A 27,122-nucleotide genomic window follows, 5' to 3' on the forward strand; every position below is an offset into this window, starting at 1 on the left:
GTCTTATAAACCTGACATAGCTTGGTTTGACTGGGCTGTTTTGTTCTGTTTTCTTCTTTTAAAGTTACACTAAAGGAAATCATATACAGTATTATAAACATTGACCAGACACAAAACATATTTCCAGAAAGGACACAGACTGTTTATTTATTTCTTTGTGTTTTAAGCTGTTCATTCCAAATCATGTTAAGCACCTGTTACAGCAGCTGTCAGGTCTTGGGTATTATGAGTAAAGCAGACAAAATAGACCAAAAAAAAAAACTAAAAACAAACTGCTTGGTAACAGGAGCGCACTTATTTTATGGACATATAAGACATATAATGACATATAATGTTGTATGTATATATAATGGATCTAATGCTCAGTATCTGTCCAATATATCACAAAAATATGGAAAGAACTGAAAAGAAATACCTTGATATGTAAATATGATATGTCAACATCACCTGTGCATAGAGTAAATATACAGTATATAGCAGTGCTGTTCAAAGTTTGAGGACGTTTGATTTGGCTTGCCAGAGGGTTACTCTCACCTCTCCCTCCAACTACTTAGAGAATAAACTTTCATTTTTATATATGTAACTTAAATTCTTATTTTTCTTTTAAAATTGCATTTTTTAAAACTCAATTTAAAACCCACTTTCTGTATTTGTATACCGTTTTGTCTTTTTGGAACTCGGCACACACATTGTACGTTGGCAAAACAGAGAAGCTTGTGCACCCCTGGTATACGGTATATGGAGCATTCTACCAAATTAGCTCCAACTGTGGTCCTGTATTTTTACAGATATTTACAAGGATGATGTTATGATCCATTTAAACCCAAGGCTTTAATATAGATAGTAATACACCGATCAGGCATAACATTATGCCTTGTTTCTATGCTCATTGTCCATTTTATCAGCTCCTCTTACTACATAGGTGCACTTTGTAGTTCTACAATTACAGACTGTAGTCCATCTGTTTCTCTGCATACTTTGTTAGCTCCCTTTTACCCTGTTCTTCAGTGGTCAGGACCCCCATGGACCCTCACAGAGCAGGTACTATTTGGGTGGTGGATCATTCTCAGCACTGCAGTAACACTGACGTGGTGGTGGTGTGTTAGAGTGTGTTGCGTTGGTCTGAGTGAATCAGACACAGCAGTGCTGCTGGAGTTTTTAAACACCTCAGTGTCACTGCTGGACTGAGAATAGTCCACTAACCAAAAACATCCAGGCAACAGCGTCCTGTGGGCAGCGTCCTGTGACCACTGATGAAGGACTAGAGGATGACCAACACAAACTGTGCAGCAGCAGATGAGCTATCGTCTCTGACTTTACATCTACAAGGTGGACTGACAAGGTAGGAGTGTCTAATAGAGTGGACAGTGAGTGGACACAGTGTTTAAAAACTCCAGCAGCACTGTTGTGTCTGATCCACTCGTACCAGCACAACACACTCTAACACACCACCACCACGTCAGCGTTACTGCAGTGCTGAGAATGATCCACCACCCAAATAATACCTGGTGCTCCTGTAGGGGTCCCAACCACTGAGGAAGAAGGTAAAAGGGGGCTAACAAAGTATGCAGAGAAACAGATGGACTACAGTCTGTAACTGTAGAACTACAAAGTGCACCTATATAGTAAGTGGAGCTGATAAAATGGACAATGAGCGACAATGATACCTAAATATATACAAATCCTCATTTATAAAGAACTTTCTGTTGGGAGGTGTCTGTGTCACATGCTAACCCCTAAATTTTAGCTTGTGAAAATAGTATTTACATACTTTTTTTGATTTTGTTTTGTTTCTTTGAACTGAAGTTGAAAGATTTAGATTCATCATTAGTTTAATTTTTTTTTAAAAATGCTGTCCAACGTTGTCCTATCACTACTGAAACACAAAGAGTTTTAATTCAAGGGCAGAGCCTTATTTTAGCCACACCCCTGCATTTTAGAGTGAGACTACATCCATGTCCCCCGTGGCCACATGGTGAGCAGTTAAAGCCCAGTGTTTTGTAGTAAATGTGTGCGAAAGTTTGACAATCAGTGTGTAACTTTAAGAATTGTCACTACCGAAACACAATTTCTGCAATTATATAAACTTTCGTGTTTTTTTTTATATTATTTTATTTATTATTTTATTTTATTATATCATTAATATTATCATTTTATAGCTTTGAACAGTTGCACAAACGTTTGCTAGTCCTGTACTAGCGAGTGTTTTTGAGTTCCGCTTAAAATGAGTTAAAACATTCACGACCAAAACATTTGGTAAAGTTTTGATCGTGTTATGAATGTTTGACAGTGACAAAATACAATGTTCAGTTATTTAATAAACTAATCCAAGTCAATCCCACTCAGTTAAAAGTCTGATTGTGTTTTCAACTTTGAATTTAAACCAATTTGGCAAAATGATCCATATAACAGTGTATATATTACCCAGTCTTATCTTAAGCTCTCTCTCTCCTCCTCCTCCTCCTCCTCCTCCTCCTCACTTTTTTCAGTTTCTAACGGTTCATTTTCATTCATTTAGTTTGATTTTGTTCTAGTTTACTGTTTGTGTTATTATATTCACATCACTTGTTTATCATTATTGTTGTTATTATTATTATTATCATTATTATTATTATTATTATTATTATTATTATTATTTTAATAAAATATTAAAAATGAAAGAGAAATGCCTGACTGATGACCATGTGTTGCTCCTCATTCTGTTTCTTAGACCACATCTACTCAATGCAGGACTTTCATAGAACATCTTTCTGACGACTCCAGTGTTCATATCAGATTTAGAAACTCGATCACAGTTTCAGGCTGCAATGCGCGTTTTCGACCACTAGATGGCAGATATATTCCGTTTGAACCTGCTGTAACTGAGAGGCCATCCTGTAGTAGTTTAACAGCAATTCATATATTCTAAACTATACTCAACAAATTTATTTTTGTAGTTCTTTTCAACGTTCTTAAAAATACAGTTTGTAGTTTGATTAAGTGTAAAATGAATTAGGTGCGTTCTGTTTAATGGTCAGAACCTTCGGATCTTTGTTTACAGTTTTCTGCCTTTTTAAAAAAGAAATTCAGTAGTTCGGTTTAAATATAATACAAGCCTGCAATGTCTTAGTTGGCAACGTTAGTTAATGTGCTGCTATGACACATGTAAAAGCTATTTTAGTCAGGATTCAGTATTAGTTACATGTTTTAGCGTGTGAAGTCGACGAAACATGTCTTAAATATGTCTGTATGTCCAGTTAAAGATTCTGTTGTTTTGGTTTTATAATGGTTTCACCTTCTGAGGTGACGCTCATCAGATGAGCTGTGCCTTTAGCAGGTCGCTGTCCGCGGTGCTGAAACCAGCATTAAAGGGGAAGTCCACCGGCTTTCAAACACTTTCCACAATTCAGTAGTTCAGATAGTCATTCCGCGTTCGTTGTGTAATGGTTTATCGTAGAGAAGCTTACAGACTCAGATTTCTTTACAGTGGTGCTGACAGGAACCAGAGGTCGTGAAGTCTACAACACAAAAATAGCCTCTTTATTTACCATCCGAAACCAGCAGTGAACCTTCAGAGCTTTTATATGTGATGTTGACAGGCAGTAAATCCAAGAAAGGGAGTATCTTACTGTTTAACCGTACAGTGACCTACCACTCCCTTCATGAAATGTATGGCATTTTAGGCTAAAACGGTGTCGTGGAACTATTGCAAAACAATGTCTGTAGGTTTCTCTCGAACAGAGCATTTGACTGGGTTTGCATTTTAACCAGGAAATTATACAGAATGTTATGCTATAAATAATAGTTCATTTTACATGTTATGAATTCAGAAGCAGAACCCTCTGAACGCTTATGGAGAAAGGGTTGTATGTGGTTCTTTAAAGAGCCGAAATGGTTCTATAGTAGCAAAAACAAGGTGTGTTGTTTCTTAGTGTACGGAGCTCTTTTTGATAAGAGTGTAGCTATAACGGTCAGGAGCTTCATCGACCAAACACTTAAATGGACGGTTCTTTAGTAAAGACAATGGTTCTATATAGAACCATAATTACATGGTTCTTTGCATCGTGAAAGGTTCTTCAGATTTAAGGAGAATGCACTGTATATAGTTCTATATAGAACCTTTTTAAAAAGGGTTCTATATAGCACTAAAAAATTCTGGTGTTACAAGCTTGACATCGTAACAATATAAGAACCATGTTTGGTACTATATAGAACCCTTTTCAGAATGGTTCCATAAAGAACCATCTACAGCACATTCTCTAACAATCTGAAGAACCATTTCACCATGCAAAGAACCATTTAAGCGCTTTTATGTATGTATGTATGTGAAATGCCTCTTTGGTTGAACATTTAAAAAACGTTTTTTGTACTTTGTAACGTGTTTAAGTTGTACACTTTGATTTTATTAGCATTTATTATTGGGGGAAACCCAAGTAAGATGTCGCCCCCCAAATATTGAGAAAGGGTGTGTATATATATATATATATATATATATATATATATATATATATATATATAGTATATATATACACCCTTTCTCAATATATATGTATGTATGTTTGTATGTATGTTATAAACTGGTACAGAGTCAGTAGTTGTGATGAGGGTCTCTTTTTGGAGAGGGGGTCTTTAATGCAGTGGGCTCGTCTGTAGAATCCTTGTTTTTCCAGCGGGCTGAAATAGCCGTATTGATTTGGTCTAAAATATCTCTCTGGCTTGTCGAGGCCCGTTTAACTACGCGACGCCAAAAATAGCCCGTGGTCGTGAGCGCGCATTTAAAGCAAGGCATCGTGAGCGCGCGCGCGCGCGCGCGGGCGGGCAGGCAGGCGAGCGCGTGCGTGAAGGTGCGCCCCAGCGAGCTGTGGGAAAAGTGAAAGGGAGGAAGAGAGAGACAGATGTCTCGCAACGGCCTGCCTATGCGACTCGCCCATTTCTCTCTCTCTCCCTTCCTCCATCCCTCCATCCCTCCCTCCGACAAAAGGAGGCGCGTGTCCGTTTTAAAGGGAGATCCACCACGTTCCCATTGACGGTTCAGAAGCCGGCGCGCTTACAGAAGGCTTAGAGAGAGAGAGAAAGAGAGAGAGAGGTAGAACCAGGGATCTCGACACGAACTCCGCCTTCATCCACCGTCCAGCACCGAGCAAGCGAGAGGGGAGTCCGCTGGACGCGCACATCACGGGGTTCGCCAGATGATGCTGGAGTCCCGCTCCTGGCGTCGTTCGACGTCTGTTGGCGTGTAAAGATGGGCTTCCCGTAACCGGAGGTGGTGGAGGGGAGAGGCGGGAAAGGCGGGGGGTTGGGGGTGGGGGGTGAGAGAGAGAGAGAGAGAGAGAGAGAGAGAGAGAGAGAGAGAGAGAGAGAGAGAGAGAACAACGCCGACCGAGAGACAAAAGCTCCTCAATTGTGGGCGCCTGCAACCATGAGAGCGGGCTCGCAGAGAACGAGCACCATGCCCTGAGGTGTGGTCCCCAAGCCCAACGCTGCCAGTAAGACGGTAGACGCGCCAAGGAAAGGGGAAAAAGGCAGTGGCAGGGGTGGGGGGGCCGAAAGATGTCCGCTTCGGTAGGGCCCCAAGGCGGCCCTCGCCCACCCACGGCGCCGGCGTCCATGCCAGACATGCCGGACTTGAGTCACCTCACGGAGGAAGAGCGGAAGATCATCATGGCCGTGATGGCTCGCCAAAGGGAGGAAGAGGAGAAGGAGCAAGCCATGTTGAAGTAAGGCTGGATAGATTTCCCTTCACAGACACGCGCACACATCATACACGCCCATTCACAAGTCCAGAGTCCAGGGAAAAGCCCCGGAGCCTCAGCCTTCCGCGGTCGCGCCTTTTCATCAGGGTGGCATCGTGACATACAGTAGCGTCTCGAGCAGTCTTGGTGGCTTCATGTATGGTTTGGATTGACGGCACATCCTCGAGGGGAGCACCATGGTTCTGGGTTCTGATAGAAGATAGAAGCGTTGGTGCATGTATCAGTGTGGTGGGCGGCTGAGCGAGAGAATGGGGTCAGGCGGGTTGGGTGGACCGTGGAGAATTGGGGTGTGCCATACAGGAGGCTGAGGATGAATCATACTCCTACAGCGTGCCACCCCTATACAACCCCCTCCCCACACCACCTACACCCACCCACAGCTCCTACAGGGGGGTTTACGGTTGTTCCTCAACCCGCAGTTTCATACTACCGACCCCAGAACACGAGGCGAGCAGTGCAGCCGTGCTTGTCCATCCACTCCTAATACCGGCATTAGCGACCACCGGGAAGTGCAGCCTGTGCTTCCAGAGCCGTTTGGCGCCGGGGTGTGGTTGAGTGGTCGGCTCACTGTTTCAAACGAGGCTGTCAGTAAGAGACAGACACGCCAGGGTGAATAAGCGCTGGTCACATCTGGTCTACAGTGCTAACTGTATGTAGGTTCTGAGCTCTTTCTGTCTGTTTAATGCATTCGCGGCCATGACGTTTCATGTCGTCCTCACCTCTCGCACTTGTCACAGTCAAACGGAAATGACGAGATAGCAAAACCCAGCCGAGGTTATGCAATTTTTCTTTTCTTTTTTTTTATCCCAGCCCTCTGTGTGACGACTATCTTGCGAGGAAATTCAGAGCATCGTCCAAAGAGACGATTGAGTCATAGCCCATTTCTGTGTCACGACTCAGAGTTCTAGTTTTTAAAGTGCTGGGGCCATGGGGGGATTTCAGGAGCTGACAGGGTCTTTCACACCACATTTTATAACTATCCTCTACGACCTGCTATTCAGAACGCTAGTAGTTGTGATCACTGATCTTATCATATAATAATGGTTTCAATTTATATGATAAGGCTGGACTTTGAGGGAAAAAGACAACATTCACATGTAATTCTAAGCTTGTTGACCTTAACTGAGTGCTGTAATAGGACTGAGTTCAAATGTGGTAGTTTATACACTCTCAGAAATAAAGATACTAAACTGTCTCTGGGGCAGTACCCCTCTTCTCACTGGTGTGGGACCCTCAAGGGTACATGTCAGTACCTTTAGTCAGGGAACATAACTGTACAATGCATTGAAATTATATTTTCTAATTTGTACTGACTCCACACACCCCGTCTCGTCTCCAGACTTTTATTTTGTTGTTCTGTTTTAAAACTTTAGGTTATAAAAAAGGTACAAATATAAACTTTTTACCTGGAAAAACTTATTTAAGGTTCACAGTTGGACCTTAAAACCACTGTTGTACCTTTGAAGGGACATTTACATTGTTTGTATCTTGATGAACGAAAAATGTACCTGTACACAACCTTTATTTCTAAAAGTGTCTTCCAGTTGTAGAAAAAAAAAAATCCTAATTGGTGGTGAACTTTTACATTATGATGAATGTTTCTAAATGGTTCTTGGCTTTGGTGTGCATTTCTAAGAAAAACCTCTTTGTATTATATTGAAGGTTCTTAAGGTTCTTGGCTTGGAGATGCAGTTTAGAAACACATCTTGACATAATGCTGGAAGATCCTTAATAGTTCTTGATAAAGGACTGCAGTTCTAGGGGACAAAAAATATAATTGGTGTAGAATCTCTACATTTTGTTGAAGGTTCCTAAATCATTCTTGGCCTGGACATCACAGTTCTAGGAAGAATTCTGTACATTATATTGAATGTTCCTAAATGCATCTTTGCTTGGATGTGCAGTTCTAGGTAAAATGTCCAGTTGTCTAGAAAATTCACATTTTGTCGAAGGTTCCTAAATGGTTTTTGGCATGGACTTACAGTTCCACAAAAAAATGTGTAATTGGCATAGAATCTTTACATTATGTTGAAGGTTTCTAAATGGCTCTTGGCTTGGATGTCCAGTTGTCTAGAACATTTACATTTTGTTGTAGGTTCCTAAATGGTTCTTTGCTTGGACATACAGTTTTAAGAAAAATACCTATTTGGTGTAGAACCTTTGCATTATGATGAAAGTTGCTAACTGGTTCTTGACTTGGACATCCAGTTGTCTAGAACATTTACATTTTGTTGAGGGTTCCTAAATGGTTCTTTGCTTGGACATACAGTTTTGAGAAAAAGACCTATTTGGTGTAGAACTTTTACATTATGATGAAAGTTGCTAAATGGTTCTTGGCTTGGACTTCCAGTTGTCTAGAACATTTACATTTTGTTGAAGGTTCCTAAATGGTTCTTTGCTCAGACATACTGTTCTAAGAAAAATACCTATTTGGTGTAGAACCTTTGCATTATGTTGAAAGTTGCTCAAAGGTTCTTGGCTTGGATGTACAGTTCAAGGAAAAAATTCTCTACAGTGTTTCGAAAGTTCTTAAACGGTTCTTGGTTTGGACCTGTGGTTTGAGGAAAACCTCGTAATTGGTGTAGAATCTTCTTGGCTTTGACATGTAGTTCAGGTAAAAACATTATGTTTTTACATTATGTTGAAGATTCCTAAGTGGTTCTTGGCTTGGATGAACTGTTATAAGAAAAACCTTTAAATGGTATAGAGCTTTTACATTATATGGAGGTTCTTAAAACTTTAAAAAGCTTCTTCATGCTTGTACATGTCATTTGTAAAGGTGGTCCAAAAGTGGTTCTTTTGTGGAATCGGCCCAAAGAACTCTTTTTGAAGGCATTATTTTTTAAACTGTTGTCCTTGTCACTGTGGTCCACAGTGAAAAGACAATGCTTGCCAGAATAAAGAACATGTAGGAGGTTAAACCTTCCCAACAATAGTCCATTGTTTTAGTGCGTCTTGTGGCTTAGAGATGGACAGTTGTGATTCTTCTCAAAGAGAGGCATTGGAATATTTTGCTAATTGATTGTCATTCTATAGAAGCACTGAACAAATGTTCTATTGATTCAGGTTAGTTTTGTGCACTTTGGAGAAATACATTGATGGATCCTTGGTTGCAAGTAGTTGGATATCAGTGTTGGATATCAGCTTTGCACAGACACTGTAGGCCATTACAACCAGCTACTCCAGTTTAAACACAGAACTGTAGTAAATCCACATAAAGCTTCTGTGGATAAGTCACCCTAGTTAAATAAATACTAAAAGACATTTAAAAGACATTTATTTGAGAGGGAATGACTGAGTCACTAAGCAATAGGTTCTAGTTTTAGAAGTGCTGTTGCCTATATAAGCAGTGGTGTAGTAACCGAAGATTTTGTCCAGTATGTCCAATCTTTAGATCTGCTGATCATTTGTAGATGAGCACACGACTGCCGCTAATTGACTTCACTGGAAAATTAGTTGTCACTCTATAACATTTATCAATTTCACTCCTACACTGAACAGTTTAGTGTAATAAATCTGATTCAGGATCATCTCCTCCAAGTAGAGTCAATATTGTAATAATAAAAAGCTTAAAGTGATGGTTTGACCTCAAATTTACACCATTTTTCCCTTATATCAAAAGTAGTCAATCGGTCAAGATATGTTTAGTATTTGTTTCTTTAGTTTTGAACTGAAGCTATGAAGCTAATGTAGCTAACAAGTAGTAGATGGTCATAGGCATCAGTTTAGCATAGTGCTAACTCCTCAAACTGTTGAGTTGTACAGTAACCTCAAATAGACTTGATTGTATGGTTTCTGACACTAAATTACACACTGTTATCTATAAAAAATGACTGAAGTAGCTAAAATCGCTAAAACATTAGCAGCACCCATCTGGAAGCCTGTATTTTGTCTGTTATTTTGTCTATTTTCATTGATATCAGTGTGTTACACAGTGCCAGAAACCACATAAGCAAATTTATTTGACATCACTTAACAGCTTAACACAGCTTGAAGCAAGTGTGTGATGACTGACATGCAGTTTGCATAATGCTAAAAACTGCACTAGCCTCACTGCTCCAGTGCTAAACTAAAGAGGGAAACTTCAGATGCCAAATATGTCTTGGCTAAGTGGCTAATCTAGGGGTGAATGGGTTTGTTACTGAGAACAGACCAGCTGGGAGAGATAAACCAATAAGGTTCAATAATATTGTCTATGATGTGTGTGTTAGACCTCAGCCTTGGGCACAACTTAAGGGCTAATCATTACTGAAGAGAGGAGGAAATATAGAAGGTCTGTGTGAGAGTAGCACCTGCTCAGGCAACGTGTACAAAGGCGGACAAACATGCTAGTGGCTACGTAAACAGTAACAGAACAGAAAGTCCCTCACAGTTCTCAGAGTGAGGCTAGCTTGACTATCGTTGACTGTTTTAAGTTGTCTTGCGTTGTAATAGACCTCTGAAGTCATGCCTCATTGTGTAGTCAGCATCAAGGCCATATTGACCAGATATGTTTTGTCCTTCATACATTTTCCCCCAGAATGTCACTGGATCCTTTGGATTATGAGGTTTAGCAGTCAAAATACAAATAATGCTACATGTGTGCTACAAACAACCTACCAGTCCTGCACACTGAGATGATGTTGGATGAAAGTAATTCTACTTTTAAATTTCAACACCAGCTACTCAAACTGTTGGCTGCTACTGCCAAAGCAACCACCCTGTTCGAGAAACCTTGCTGGGTGCACAGCTATAAGGACCATAAAACTAATCGAGTTGGCTCATGAAGGGCTTTTAATTTCTTGTTGAGGTGAATCAGGTGTGAAAACATCTATCGCAGGGAACAGCAACCCAAATGTTTTCTGTCCTTTCAACAAAAATCAATCCGCCTTGGGAGCCACAACATTTTATGTCCATTTATTGAAGAAATGTTCTACCATTTTGGCTGTAAATGTGTCCCAGTATGTGCTAGTGTAGGCTAAAAAATATAATAAAAACGAAAACACAGACTTACTTTGCTCTGCTTTAAGCTTTAGCTCTGCTACAGCTGCTTTTCTCGCATCTCCAGCAGGAAACTTTTCTGCAAAAGTAGAATAGTTTCTTGTAAAATGTCTCTCAACTTTCGACTTTTGATGAGGCTGAAGGCATCTTCTTATTGGCCAGCCTCTTGTTCAAATTTTCCCATTCCATCTTCAATGGTGGCCATTGGCTGCTGCACCCAGCTTTGTGACTTTTTAGTGTTTGACAGTTTCTCACTGCAGATTAAACCGGAAACCAGTTGAGTGATTATAAACGCAAACAAGTACATTCATCTCCAAATTTTTGATGTTCATCTTAAATCTTTCTCTTTGCTTCTTTTTTAGCTACTAGCTAGGCGAGACTGTTGTGACGAGCAGTCTGCCTGCCAACCTTCAAGGATAAAGGGTGAATTAAGAACATTTATTGTTAAAACTGTGTTAGAATGATCAGCAGAGCTTTATTTTACTGCAAAGCAGGATATTTATCTTTACCTAAAAGTTTAATTCAGCTGTGGAGCTGCGACAGGGCAGTGAAAGAGCCGCATGTTGCCGACCCTTAGTCTATGAGAAATGTGGGTAGGAGTGTAAACTTATTAGAGAACAAACTGAGAGTGAAATTTCTAAACCAATCCAACAGTTTATGAAGGCAGGGGTCAAAGTAGGGGGTGATGGTGCGCTAGTCAACAGTGTATAATGGACAGCAAGGCTGTCATTAGCTCTTCAATATAATGTTATTAGAATGGCTGAAAAGTTCCAGAAAACATCAATTAAGCTTGTAGTTGTGTGTTTAATAGCCCACAAGTCAGGCCTGTGGCACAGTCCTAGTCAGCCCGCAAAGTTATTTGAATTTTCTATTAATATCAGCCCATTTCACCATAAAGTGCACTACAGTTCTCAGCATGCACTGCAATGTAATGTGTTCTCCCACCCCCTCCCCAACAATCTGTGGGACAGCACCACAAAAAGAAATGATCCCAGGTGTCTACTTTGAGCAAAAGGGCAGTAAAAAACCTACTATACACTGGGGACATTTAAAGAGGTTTAACAGTCATCTGCAGCTAACTTAGTCTATTGTTTTATATGAAACAACTAGTTTTTATTTAAAATTACTTTTGAATCATTCAAGTATTCACTGCCTGTTTTTTGCTGTTGTAGTTTTTGAATATTTTGAACAAACAATGGCCAGTTGGGGTCATGGCAAAATATTAAGAAAAATAAAATAAAAACACAGCAGGCCCACAGATTTGTTGCGATTTTTTAATATTGCCCTTTTAGTGGTTGATTTTTTACAGCCCTGGTTTGAAGTGTACGCACTAGAAGAACAAGGGGGCGTACCCTTGTTTTTGCATCCAATTTGGCTGCAAAACAGCACCAAAAGTTTAACAAGTTGTCCCCAGATGTGGATTTTCGTTACGAGATCAAGTTTCAGCTTCACGAACTTAACAAGGGTTAACTCGTTTTACAACAGCAGTTAACAACTTTTTCTTTTAACCCACTCTAGATACTCAGGGTGTGATCAATCTTCAGGTGCATAAGAAAGCATGACATTTATGATGAACAGCCAGTCATGTGAAGCATGAGACGCAGCCAAGCAGCTTACATTTTAATGAAGCTAACAGAAATCATACTATATAAATATACAGATAGTAAAACATTTATAACAATAAAAACTGTAGCCACTGCCACCATGTTAGTGTTTATTGCACTTATAATTGCTTTATATTCTTATATTCATAAATGATAAGTTCATGATGTACCAGATAAGTTGTATTCAGCCAGCACGCTAGGCTACAAGCGTTCTTTTTGTTGTGGGATTACTTTTTCTGTAGACAGATTCCTTCAAAATGGACCACATCAATAGATATTTGTTTTGTTTTCTTGGCTACGCCACTGACGTCATGAGCCAGAGTGTTGGCAGATCTTCTTGGTTGTTTTGTCATAAGTTTTGACATAAATGAGCCTGGGGCAATGGCAGAGCTAGGACTGCTTGAAAAACATGAGGTGTATGAGACCAGATGAAATTGGCCTGGCAGCTGTGGCAGCACTAGGATGGGTGGATGTTGAGGTGTACCCAAACAATGCTAACGCAAAAAGAAATGAACCAGTGCGAATTTTGACGGTCAGTATTATGTCACGCTAAATGGCAATGCTGACTTTTATTTTTTATTTTTTTAACAATATTCACAGAGGTTGAAACATCCTTTTACTGGGCTGTCTAGCCATGGAAAGTCATGGGTGCCTCTTGAAATGTAACCAAATATCTAAATGAGGCGAATGGTGTAGGAAATACATCCACTTCATACATAGACCCCCCCCACCCTCCAGGTTCCAGTGTTGAGACAGGATTTGCAGCCAAGCGTTAAAAATGACAATTTAATGTATGATTGTTTATTTTGTGCAATAACTTTTGAGCTCCTAAAAGTTAATACCGATACTGTATTGGCACTGAAACGCTGTATCAGCATCGTGATGGGGATACCGATATACTTGACTCATACCATGAAGCAATTTCTGACTCGTGCGTGTGTGCCAGTAGACAGAGCTTAACAACACGACAGTGGTGTGGGCTGACATGCAGCAGTAAAAATGCTCATGGCAGAATCTGTAATCAGCATTTGGTGACAAAATCACGCTAAAGGAGCCGCTTACCTGAACGGCTGAGCTGCTTCTTTCAGTAATCAGTCATCTGCTCCTGTGTGGAGCAGTAATGATAGCATTTAGCCTCGATTTAGCCTTTACCATAGCGGCCTGCTTGCTGGGCCTGTGCGTTCATTAGCCTTGCCTGTGGTGCGCCTCCATCGTTCAGCTGAATCACTCAGCAGTGGGGTCTCGCAGCCCGTCGCTTCAACCAAGCCAGAAAAACCCCTGAAAGTCACTAATGCTGACAGTGTGACCAACAGTGATATTTACAGAACTCACACACAGACATGCAGCACAAGGGAACAAGACGCACGTATGAGACAAATGACTTGAGAAATGTGGGTGTGAAACAACATTCAGCTTTGTTTTTGAGCCAGAGAAGCTGCTGTGTGCTGATGTGTAAGCACCACAGGTTTATGTTTACTATTCAGCTCTGTTTTAACTGCCCCGCACAATAAAGATATTTCACATTTTACAAGTTGTTAAACATGGTTCTTATTTCTAATTATATAATAGTAAATACTAAATGTATACAGTAAATAAATAAAGATAAGTTTTCGTAAGCATCTGATAAATATAATCCATCAAGTAAATGCCAACTCGCCAAGCTGAGTGTGTTTTATTTGTGAAGCAGAGCTTGAATATTCTACCAAATTAAAACATTTTAAAAATGTAACTGTATAAATATCAGGACCTATATGTGAGTTAGGTTAGATAGAGTTAGTATCGGTATTGGTACTCAGTGTCAGCCGATACTAAAGGATCAGGTATCTGTATTGGTATCGGAAGGGAAAAAGTGGTATCGGTGCATCTCTGCTAAAATGGGGGAGAGGGGTTCTAATTCCTAGACCGTTCATCCGATTTATATAATATGGCTGACAACTATGTTTCCACTACTATAGGCTTTATCTTTCTGATATTGGTCCACCCCCCAGTTGTCAGACTGAATTTGCACCCCTGCACAAACAGGAAAGCACACATAAACACACTCTCACAGCCTGAGCACCATTAGCCATGTGTGACTGACAAGCAGAGTGTGTCTACGGTGTTGACATGTTCCTTGTTGCCAGGGGTAACCGGTGACACCATGGAAACACGGGACTGGGGAAAAGGCTGAGAGCACTTTTGGCTTTTCTCTGCCTGCAATAAGTACAGCTGGCCTGTGTGAGTGATGTTAATGTGACCTCACATGTTGGTCGCTAATTGTAATCCTTGTCATTTCAAGGAATAATTTGCTCTTTATAGCCTCTTCTTCTCTGTAGGCCTCTTTTTTTCTCAGTTCTACCCATTAGCATTAGCAGGGGTGGCCATATTTTAGCAGTCTGTGTAGAACACGCAGCTCTGATGGTTTGTAGCCACAAACCAAAACCGACTGCACAAATTCTCCTCACTGGAGGAGAAAACTTGTATGCAGTGGAAGTAATGTTTCGCTAGATGAGACTGATCGGAAGGAAAAACAGCAAATTATCATTTCTTGTTCCCTTTTTTGAACTAAGGGGAGGGTTTCTGGGAGAAAAACGTCAGTGTGTTAAATTATGGATCGGTGCTGGAAATAGCCCACACTTGGAAGCCCGTCCTGAAATATTAAAAATTCAGCTCCTTCACCGACTCCTGTTAATGTTCCAAATCTATTTTCAGCCTGTTTATTTTGATTTCTGTTTGGGAATACATAATGATTCCTTTCTCATTGGGTGAGTGGTCCTGTGATGGGAACATGTCTATCGGTAATGCTTTAATATCAATCTTTAAACATGACAAAGCTGAAGGCGCTAGTTAATCATTACACCTGCTCATTCCTCTTACCGCAGCAACACAAATAGCAATCCATATTATCCATGAATGTTACACAGTGCTGACTGTTGTCTCTGATTGTTGCACAGTACTGTACAAATCAAAATGCATGTGTCCGGTCAGTAGAGGTGAGTTTAACCTGAAGTTACTTGTTAATTATTACACCTGCTTAGGCCTCTTACTTCACTTGCGCAAATACCCATGTTATCTAAATGAATAATATCCCATGTATGCTGTATTTAACAATGCTCATTCAGCTCTGTGAAAAAAAGCATGAAAGTTAATTATTTCAGTGACGTAGTTTTGTATCATTATTGAGCAAAACACTGTCTGTCTATATTATACATTCAATATTCAGTATGGATATATAGATATTTATCTCTATTATGTATTATATATATAATATATTACAATAGCTTATCTGTCTATATTCCTCACTGTAATAGCTTGTTGAGAACTAAGCATCCAACATCAGTACCTGGCTCACTAATGCCCTTGTGGCTGAATGCAGTCAAATCCTCAGAGCAATGTTCCACCACGTAGTGTAAAGCCTTCCCAGAAGAGTAGAAACTGTTACTGCAGCAAAGGGAGAGAAATTCCCTGTTAATAGTCTTGATTTCAGAAGAAACGGTAGATGAGCATGAGTCTATACACTTTTGGACATATAGTTTTATATATATATATATATATATATATAAAAGACAGTTTTGTATACTGGAGAGAGAGAGAGCGAGAGAGCTCTGTTAAGTGGCCTGTTTACTACTTCACAGTATTAAAGTTTAATGAACAGGCATTTTGAATGTATTTGTTGGGCTGCTGGTCAGGATGAACTCCACCTTGTTTCTGTTATAGTTATATGTTGGTCAATGCAGCAGAAATGTCATATGTATGTATAATTAGGAAGGGTCTCTCTCTCTCTCTCTCTCTCTCTCTCTCTCTCTATATATATATATATATATATATATATATATATATATATATATACATATATAGACAAACACTGGCAGTACAAGGATGTTGACAGGATGTGAAATATCTGCCCTGACAAATCTGCCCCAGTCAACTGTAAGTTATTACAAATCAGCGCCTCATGTTCTTTTGACCAAATGGGCATAAATTCTAACAGACAGGCTAAAATCTTGTAGAAAGCCTTCCCAGAAGAGTGGAGGCTGTTATAGTCGCATTGAGGGGGCCAGTCCATACTAATGCCCATGGTTTTGGAACAGGGTGTACAACAAACTTATATAGTGTGAGGGTCAGATGTCCACATACTTTAGCCCATATAGGGTATATACACCGATCAGGCATAACATTATGAGCACCTCCTTGTTTCTACTCTCATTGTGCATTTTATCAGCTCCACTTACTATATAGGTGCACTTTGTAGTTCTACAACTACAGACTGTAGTCCATCTGTTTCTCTGCATACTTTGTTAGCCCCCTTTTACCCTGTTCTTCAGTGGTCAGGACCCCCATGGACCCTCACAGAGCAGGTACAATTTGGGTGGTGGATCATTCTCAGCACAAGAAACAAGGAGGTGCTCATAATGTTATGCCTGATCGGTGTATATAGGATATATTATTAAATAGATGTTTACATATAGACAATATTATCACAGACCGAAATGTACGTATATATATAAAACGCACATTGGACGTGTGTATGACCTCGCTGTTCAGATAAAGTGTGAAAACAAATATGTATGTATGAATAGAAGACCAGGAAGGCAGGAAACAGGCATAAAAATTTAGAGTGAGAGAGAGAGAGAGAGAGGGGGAGAGAGAGAGGGGGAGAGAGAGAGAGAGAGAGAGAGAGAGAGAGAGAGAGAGAGAGAGAGAGAGAGAGAGAGAGAGAGAGAGAGAGAGAGAGAGGGGGTAGGCATAGAGTCCATTACAAAAAGCACTCTAGTCTATAAATACATAAATCGGTGCGCCATCAACAGCAGGCAACCACAACAACAAACACCATCAACAGTAGAGTGTTAGGCTGAGTTTATGAGATAACTATAGCTGTCTCACTTCACCTTCATGTGTGGAATTGTGTGTTTGCGCACATGGGATTTTAGTGTGAGGGAGGGTGCAGTTCCCTCACACGGGAATAGGAATAGTCTAACAGCAAAAATCAAATCTACACAGTTTCTCCTCTCGGCCCAAGTGTAGTCATTCAGCCAAGACATGTTCAGTGTGTTGTTAGTTTTACACTGGAGCTATGAAGCTAATGTTGCTAACAAGCAACGGAAGCTTACAGCCCAGCATGGACAACAGTACGGATAAAATTCAGGTTTCACGATGGCTTCTGCTAGTGTTTTGAGCTATACAGAGTACCTTTGTTCATTTTTATAGCTAACAGTACATTACACAGTGTCAGAAAGCACATAAGTAAATGTATTACTGGTGGGGTGTAAGCTTACATTACTTGATAGCTACATTAGCCTCATAACTCCAGTCCAGAAATAACTTTAACTCCAGACACCAAACTTTTCATATGCAAATGTTGGTGCCCTGGTCAAATTACATGTTTTGTTGTTTTTATTAAATGATAATAAGCTGCACATCCTCTACAGAGAACACACTTCTGCACATTTTAATACATAGTTTTACAGTTTTATACAATGTACATATACATTTGCTGAATTTAACAGATATGGCACATTTTATACTTCAGGTTTTAGTTTTTCCAATATGTTGGAAAACATAAGCGTGTTCTCTGTAGAGCGTGTGTTAATTTATTTTCATTTAGAAAATCAACAGAACATGCAGTTTGACTGAGGATGTTCAAACTATTGTATACGGCTGTATTTTTGCCAAAATGCACCTTTAAAAGTTTCTGTCTATGTCTCTCCCTCTCTCTTCCTCCATCTCTCAGTTCCTTTTGGCCATGTCCATCAAGGCTGTTAAATACAAATGAATGAAGTTGTATGAAAAATCATAAAAATGAGTTGCTATAAATTGCTGTTTTTAAAAAAGGCCCACAATTCAATTGCTTGTTCTTGAAACATACACATTAGTTTCATGGTAGATTCTCAGTAACTCAATGTATGTATTAATGTATTTAAAGGGGCATTCCAGACTAAAGTTTAACACATTTTGTTATACATTAGGGCAGCGCGGTGGTGCAGTAGATAGTGCTGTCGCCTGACGGCAAGAGGGGCCTGGGTTCGATTCCCGACCGGGGGCCTTTCTGTTTGGAGTTTGCATGTTCTCCCTGTGTCTGTGTGAGTTTCCTCCCATAGTCCAAAGACATTCAGTCAGGCCAATTGGCCCCTAGGTGTGAGTGAATGTATATGTCTGTCTGTCTGCCCTGCGATGGACTGGCAACCTGTCCAGGGTGTTTCCTGCCTTCTGCCCAGTGAATGCTGGGATAGGCTCCAGCTCACCCCACGACCCAGAAGGATAAAACTGGCTTAGAAAATGTGTGTGTTATACATTATTCTGTAGCCCAGCATTGTATCCCTCAGCCTCATCAGTTTGACATAATTCATTATTTTATGTGCTTTCTCACTACAATACCCAGTACGCATTGCACTAATATGTCATACAACCATTGGAACCCCCATCATCAGAAGAGGGTTTTCCTAGCCTTTAAAATCTCTTGGGCCTATTGTGGCACCACTGTAGGGGGCAAGTAAGCATGTTTACAGCAGATGTAGCATTGGTCATTTTTAGTGGACCCCTTTTGCATTTTACTGCACAATTAAGTGTTCTATACATGGTCAAGAGAAAGAAATACAGAGAGACTGAGAAAGAGAGAGAGAGTGTGAGAGATCGAGAGAGAAAGATTGTCTAGGGACTCCCGTATCCACTAATCTTCTCCAGAGGTCGTTTATCTTTGTGGTGGCTCTTCTCTCGACTCTGTCTATCTGTATCACTCCATCTCTCCATTTCCTCACTTCTTCTTTCTCCCTCTCTATAGAACACATCATCTGCTCTTACTGGGATAAGAATAGATGCTGATCGATATTCTTCTGGTCTTCCTCCAGCACCTGTTCTTTCTCTTCCTCCTATAAAGAAGAAGGCATATAAGGTTGCTTTCAGAGGAACGCCTTCTGTCACTGAATGCTGTTTTTTGTTCAAAGAAGAGATCCACTCTGGTGTTTAATTAAATTATCCATGCTCTGCCCACCATTGTGTTCTTTCCTAGCAACTGTTGCAAAGTTAGACAAGCTTTACTTATTGCTGGCAGTGAATTTGGTATATATTTACTACATAATGTTGACTTTCCACTTTAAAATATTGTACTATTGAGATGGACTTTGTTGTTGTAGCTGTTTAAAGCAACAACATCTGTGATTATGCTAAGCTTGTCCACCCAAGCAACAGTTGCTATGAATTAATGCATTTGTGGGCGGAGCATGGATAGGCCGATTCATTGATTTAGTGTACCAATTTTGTAGATTTTATGGCAAGTCAGAATGCCCATTTTCAAAAATCACATAGCATGTGCCTTTGCTTTATGGCTTAGATTAAATCATGTGAGAAATTCCATGAATTATTCTTTTACAGGAGGAAGCCACTTTGATCAATATGGCTTTAAAGGTATTGGATATCAGCCCCATTGTATTATAGTGTCAGTTACTATGAATCATTTTGACATATTTCCCTCACTTTCCTATAATAGAAGTCAATGGGCTGAATTCTAGAATAGAAGTCTGAAATATGTGACTATATAACACAAATCTGAAACTGTACAATGCAGGTCCTGAGTCAGACATGAAATAATGTGTTATGCCAAAGCTGTTCTTATCAGGTTTTATCCAAATTTTAAACAGTGGAGCAACACGGTAAAAAGTAGTGCCAGTTACATCCCCTCTACCTAAGGTTTTCTGTTTTTCAGAAAACTCCACAGACAACACTTCACTGGAAAGGTATTACCACAGATTCTTTCCTGTTGGAAACTAGTCCCATCTCTGATTTACAGCATAATTTAGAATGAAGAACTTTTGAATGAAGAACTGCTCATTGGCTTTTATTATAATTGAGTTTTGATAAGTACAGTAAAATGAATCTTAATTTTCATGGTAATCAACCATATGATGTAGATGCACAAGAGAGATAATATGTTGAAAAGTGCTGGAATATTCTTTAAAAGCTAAAACCCATCTTAAATCTTGTAAGCTTTCACTTGGCTGCTCCATAGATGCATTGGGACATGTTTACCCAATTTTCTCCCCAAGTTAGTCATGTTCAACTCTGCCCACTGGCTAGGTCTTCCCAGTACAGGATGCTTCCAAGCTGGGAGGATGAAGGATAGCAAAATGCCACCACTTCTGTACAAACTGCCGCTAATGAACTGCCATTGGACAGCTCAACACGCTTAGAGGAGAACACTAACTGCCAATTCTGTTACATCAGCTAATAGAGGCCTACAGTGGCCAGCACTGCACTGAGTGATGGAGGAAGAGGGAGGACCATCCTGCCTACCCAGAGAGAGCAGGGCCAGTGATGGTCCTGGCTAGGGTTGGCTGTGGCATCATTGTGCATCTCCCAATGATTTGGCCTTTGGTTGATAACACTAAATAAATGCACAAATTCAAGAAATATCCGATTTAGTCTGAAATACCACTAAACAGGGATGCACCAATACACCTTTTTTCCCTTTCCGATACCTGATCTTCAAGTATCGGCTGATACAGATTACAGCACTAACTCTATCTAACATATCTACTCCATAGTTGTTTCTGTGTGCGTCCTGTACACTGATGCTTACATCTGTGACATTGCTGGAATTCAGTAAATATTGCAGTCATTACACTTTCAGTTGCAGCTGTTGAGCCTCGGATCTGTCTGCTTCACTGAAGAAACCAGGCCGCAAGACCATGCAGCTGTCTATTGCAGTTGACCACCACAGGCAGTGTTAGAGAAAACACTAGCGCAGCTAGCGGGCCCCAGGCTAAAGCCTATCATTACCCCATCAGACCCTCCTTCCATATATCTCTCCGTTCTCTCCCTCGATAACAATCTAGACCAACATTAACTCAGACCATAACTGACTACAGAGCAGGAGGTGAGGAATTACTAAAAGAAGCCTAACTCAGCCATTAAGGTGAAGAGGACAACGTAAGCTTGTTTGTACATGGCGTTATCTGCTCTGCTGATACCGATACTGTATTTAAGTGCCAGTATAGGCACCCATACTGATACGGTATTGGCGCAACACTATCACTTGTAGGTAGTGAGAGAAACAACAAAGGAAGGAAAAAAAAGCCCAGAAGAGTCACACCCTTCCGAGGCGTCAGCCAAGAAGCAGCTGACAGGACAGAAATAGCCCCTCCTCTCCACACATTTCTCCTCTCTCCACTTCCCCATCCATCCATCCTCCATCTCCCCATCGATCTCTCGCTCGCTCTTTCACTGCCAGTGTATTCATAGGGTGATAATTACCAGCCAGGCTGAGAGAGAGGGAGAGGGAGGATACCCTGTCTGAAAGAAGCGAGGGAAGAGTAATAGAGTGGCTACAGGAAGGAAGGAAAGAAAAAGAAATAATGGGGTTTCCCCCTTTTAGCCCTGCATTCACAAAGCATCGTACAAGAGCAGCTCCAATAGAGGCCAGATTGTCCACTTTACGGATCTTCATCACTGTCACAAAAAGTGAAATGTGTCCAAAACATAAAGCCAGCATGAGTGGGAAATCGTAATGTGTTCTCCTTCCATACTGTGATGTATATGTGAGTGTAATAGGGAACCAGGGAAGGTCTCTGAACTTGCTTTTAGGTGTAGATAGTGGGAGTGGGAGGTCAAATATGATATTATTAGTTAATATCACTATTACATTGTGATAAAAATTGTTACATTTTCATGAAATATTATACAAAAGAAGATGTCTTTTGAATGATATGATACCATGAATTGTGCATAATATGACCAGCAACATGAACTATCAAAGTGAAAAGGATCAATTTTGATTTAAGGTTCAAGTCTGTTTTGATTGGCTGCCCTGTATTGCTCCTCTTTCTAAATCAGCACAGGCTGAAACATTCCTTGTAACTTCAGCGTGAATGGGCTAAACTGCTGTAGTCTGAACGAGTATGTGTAAATGTGTTGGTTTTTGTGACATCACAGAAACAATGAATTCCAAATGGGCTATTATGCAGCTCAGTTTCCATATATGGGCTGTACATTTTTGATACTTTAACAATGTTTACATACTGCACTGGGGTCTGCAACCCCAATGTTAAGAAGAGCCATTTTGTCAACAAAATCTAACCACCTTGGTAGCCACAACATTTTATGTCCATTTTACTGAAGTAATGTTTCACCATCTTGGCTGTAAATATGCTTCAGTATGTAATAATGTAATAGTATAGGCTAAAAATATAAACAATATAGCAGACTTACTTTGTTTCACTTTAAGCTTTAGCTCAGCTATAGCTGCTTTTCTTACATCTCCAACAGGAAACTTTTCCTAAAAAGAAGAATAGTTTCTTATAAAACGTCTCTTAACATCTGACTTTTTGCCAGCTTCTTTTCCGGTTTCATCTTAAACGGTGCCTGAGGCGCCAGAATGTAGCTAAATATGTAGCTAACTGTTGCACCATTTAAGGTGGAACAGGAAAATTTGAACAAGAAGCTGGCGAATGAGAAGCTGACTTCAGCTTCACAATTTTTTAGTGTTTGACAGTTTCTCGTTGCGTATCAGGAAACCAGCTGGAGTGGTTATGAATGCAAAAAAAGTCCATTCATCTCCAAATTGTCGATGTTTGTCTTAAATCTTTCTCTTTGCCTTTTCGTTGGCTACTAGCTGGCGAGACTGTTGTCTGTGTTGCTATGTGACCAGCAGTCTGCGGGCCAACCTTCAGGGTTAAAGGGTGAAAAAGCAGTTATACATATAACTTCAGCATTTAAGGCCATTTATTGTTAAAACCGTGTCAGAATGATCAGCAGAGCTTTATTTTACTGCAAAGGAGGACTATTTTATTTTTACCTAAACATCTAATTCTGCTGTGGAGCCGTAACAGGGCAATAAAAGAGCCGCATGCAGCCCTGGAGCCGCATGTTGCCAACCCCTGTACTACACCAAACTGTCTTATTTCTTAATTCAGAACAGTGAGGAAAATTAGGTTTTGTGTGACGTGTGCCTCTTAATTGTAAATACTCTTCTTTTGAATGAGAGCTAGCTTGAATCAAGTGGTAGACTCATATATTGCAAGCTGTATACTTGATTTATGCTTCTAGGAAAAAAAAATCCTCATTAGGTACAGAACCTTTACATTATGTGAAGGTTCTTTAAACCTCAAAAAGCTTATTCACACTCATGCATCTCTTTTACTATCCACCGAAAGGCTTTCGAGGGAACCAAAATTGTTTTTTCTACTGCATCGCTCCAAATAACCCTTTATTTTTTGAAACATCCAGCACTACATAAGCAGCTCCTTCCATTTAATCAAAAAGCCACAGTCTAAACACAAACAAAGTTGTGTCGTTGTATTTTTAGTCTGCATTCGGGCGTCCCGATGAGGCGGCTTGCTTCCTGGCAGAATGAGGGCATCCCCATGTTCTTCTCCAACCCCACGAGACCATCCACATCACATGACCCTGACTCAGACAAGGAAAAAGAACACTTAAAGTTCTCCGAGGTTTCCGCAGTTCTTAAAAAAAAGAAAGAAAACAGACACAAGCGCGAGTCTTCTTGCGTCCCAAGTGACTCAGCGCCTCAGCTTTTTCATCTGTTCTCCAGGAGGTTCAGTGAAGAAGTGGTGGAGTTTGCTGCTCTCTTGCAGCTTGGCAAAGCACATCGCTATTTTCAGAAGCTTGGTGGAAGTAACCCTTTTACACCGGTTCAATGGCAGTTGTTTGGGTTCCTCTTCTTTAACATGTTCTTTTTATAAGCAAAAAGGTTGTTTGGATCATTATACTGATTTGGTTCAAAATCAGAGTTAAAACACATTTCAGATTTTTCACTCACTTGGACTTTGAGTGACCTTATATTTTAATTGTGTTTATTCTAGTAAAACACATGATTGTCATTCCGAAACAATTGTAACATTACCGAAACTTTCCTTATTGACAATTTTAGCTCATTTTGAGCAGAACTCAAAAATGTTAGCCAGTATATGATTAGCAAACACAGCTTTGAACAGTTGTACAAACATAAAATTGTCAAATTGTTATTAAAACACACATCTTAATTGCGGAAAATGTCTTTCAACAGTGGCAGTTCTTAATATTATACACAGATTTTCAGATTTTGAGACAAATTTACTTCAAAACAATGGGATATAATTGCTCACCATGTGGCCATGAGGGACAGGGATGCAGTCTCAATTCCTGCTCTAAAATGCAGGGGCGTGACTAAAATAAGGCTCTGCCCATGGACTAAAACTATTTGTGTGTCGGAGGTGACATGAAAATGTAGGGGAAGCATTTTTTAAAATAAAGTTTTTATTGAAAAAATAAACTCTAAAGTTTGAAAAGAATCAAAATATTAAAAAAAGCAAAAAAGTTTGAAACAGACACCTCTCAAAATAAAGTACCCTATAAATTATGATTTTATATATATTTAGCTCATCAGTATCTCAATTAATGCGTTGGGTTTAAATGGATCATAACATAGTACTTATACATATTTAAGGTCTGAATATGTAATTGTTTGTTTTTTTTGTTTTTGTTTTTTTATTATTATTTAACTGTGTAGACCTGCAATGTTTGAGGTGTCACAACATTTCGCTCCTCTCTCTTTCTATGGACGACTCGACCAGCTGCAGTTGGTTTTGATTCAGCTCTCTCACTCACTCTCTCTCACTCTCTCTCTCTATCTCTCCCCTCCGTCTCTCTGATCCTGCACGTCTGCTATTCTCAACTGCCGAAATAGAGCACAGCCTCGTTTTTACAGGAAGAAGAGAGCTGCTATAGTGGTGTTTCCATGACGACTGTTGCCCGGCTCTCTTGCTACCATGACAGCTGTTCCCATGGCGAGAGGACTGACCCTAGAGCCCTAGAGCTCTGTCTTCTCTCAAACTCCACACACCTCACACAGGTCAAAGATCATTTCCGGGAAGTAATACAGCCACTGCATCCCAATTGTAGACTAAATACTAATCTGAAATGCTTTTTTGATTATGTTTTGTTTCTGAGGGGTCATACATATTTTAGTATTCATTGTGGTATCTTTGAATATCTCTACGGAGTTTGCCAGACAGTATGCACTGTAAATACTGTTAAGTGGGAATCAGGCCATAAAAAATTGTGATATAAGACATACTGACAAATTGCTATGGTTTACATTCTTCTATTAAAAAAACACTGTATGATATTCCTAAAAGAGAAATAACTCAGTAGAACCTCTAAGACCGTTTGCATTTTGTGTGTGTTTAAAGCTGCACTGTATACATTTTGGGGATTTGGAGACATCTCTGGTGGAAATTTGTAATTGCATGCAACGTGTGGAAAAATTTTGTAACATGGGTTGAGTTTCGCAACTCTTCCTCAAGGAGATGAATCTAATGATTGCAAGTGCGTTAAAAGAGTATTCATAGGGAACTCAGTGAAAACTTGGTGAAAGACGTGTCTTCCAAGGATGTGAGTGAAGTAGCTCCTATTGTCATCATATTTTCATCAGTATAATGTTGATTTTGCCTTTGAGACATACATGTTGTGCCGGACCTTCTTTTTGAGCCTTATATGCAGCGTTAATGTATGAAGATGTTTGACGTGGTAATGCTACTTCTTTCAGTTTTAAAATAAAAAATATTAGCTTTACATATAATATAGCTTCATATCGCTGCTGTCGGAAGAAAGTAGTAGTATCTCCATTTTTGACATTTTTCAGTTTTTGACATAATTTGAAAATACCTGTTGGCCTTTATATTGTCTGTAAATTTCATGATGAATGGACTAAACGAACGGACCCAAAATTACTTGGAAAAAGTCTGGTTCCAATGACTTACATTAAAAGTAAAGTATGTTTCCTTCTCCTGTAAAGTTGCCATTTTGGAGATATGAGGTTTTTGCCAATCGATCATTGACCATATATATATATACATATAAATATGACACGTACTTGGTTGATTTTTTAGTACAAGCTGCTTTCGATATGCTTGGCTGCAGTCAGGAGAGGTAAGCCCTTTATGCACTGTTCTGTGAAGGCTACTCGTTTGTATTCCACAAAGCTTAATTGATCGGTCTCCTAAGGCTGCTTTTTGAAAAGATACTCTTAATGTGAATGATAGAAGCTGAGAAGCAGAAAGTTAATTTGTAATAAATTAATAACAAATAGTTCAGTATATTTTACTACGTCTTTTACTGCCTTTTTTAAACTACTTATAGTAGAACTTGCGTAACTCTTTACCGTTAGCACTAGCTATACAATGTTTGCATTCTTACAAAAGGACTGATTTTTCATTATCTATCATTATACATTTTAGAAAGCTGACACCTAAACTAATTTCAGCTTGTACAAGCTTTTGGAATGGAGCTTATATGAACTTCCATTGGAACATAAATTTTGCAGATGCAGTTGCAGATGCAGTGGTTTCATCTGCTGGCATTTCTCTTGAACTTTCTTCAGGTCAGATGAATGCAGTGACAGAAGAGCGTGAAGGATATTCCACTAGCATCCTCAAAAACTGTCAGCATGTAGGCTGCAATTCTCAGCCGTATTCAAAGCATTATTCTGATTGTATTAGCCTTTAATGACGTAGCAGTCTAGAAATGTCCACCCAATCTACAGCCTAGCTTTGAGAATGCAGCTCTGCTGGTGTTGAACACTATTTTCTCACAATGCAATGTATAGCTGAGTAGCAAATGCCGAGTTTAGCGCTGCTACAACAGCTGTAAATATGATGCCTACCAAGAATGCCAATATGTGACTTTTTTGTTGTACAATATATGACTGTACATAGTTACAGTTTGGACACAGCAAGTGTCTACTGACCTTCTGTTGTTTCACTTGTAGGTTATCAGCTAAAAAATGCTAGCATAGCCAACAGGGAATTGAATCTAACACTAAGCAGTTAGCAAGATTTCA

At 39.8% G+C, this 27,122-nt stretch overlaps 1 protein-coding gene across 1 annotated transcript in view; it reads left to right on the forward strand.

Annotated features, from left to right (window-relative positions):
• Positions 1 to 5,529: 5,529 nt before the first annotated feature.
• rims1b (regulating synaptic membrane exocytosis 1b) overlaps positions 5,530 to 27,122 on the forward strand; it is a 101,635-nt gene continuing 80,042 nt past the window's right edge. Inside the window, 1 exon segment of the mRNA XM_036564859.1 lies at positions 5,530 to 5,696. Coding sequence (XP_036420752.1) covers positions 5,530 to 5,696 — 167 coding nt within the window.

The sequence above is a fragment of the Colossoma macropomum genome, unplaced genomic scaffold (assembly GCF_904425465.1).
Source record: "Colossoma macropomum unplaced genomic scaffold, Colossoma_macropomum, whole genome shotgun sequence".
In the NCBI taxonomy this organism is placed as follows: Eukaryota; Metazoa; Chordata; class Actinopteri; order Characiformes; family Serrasalmidae; genus Colossoma; species Colossoma macropomum.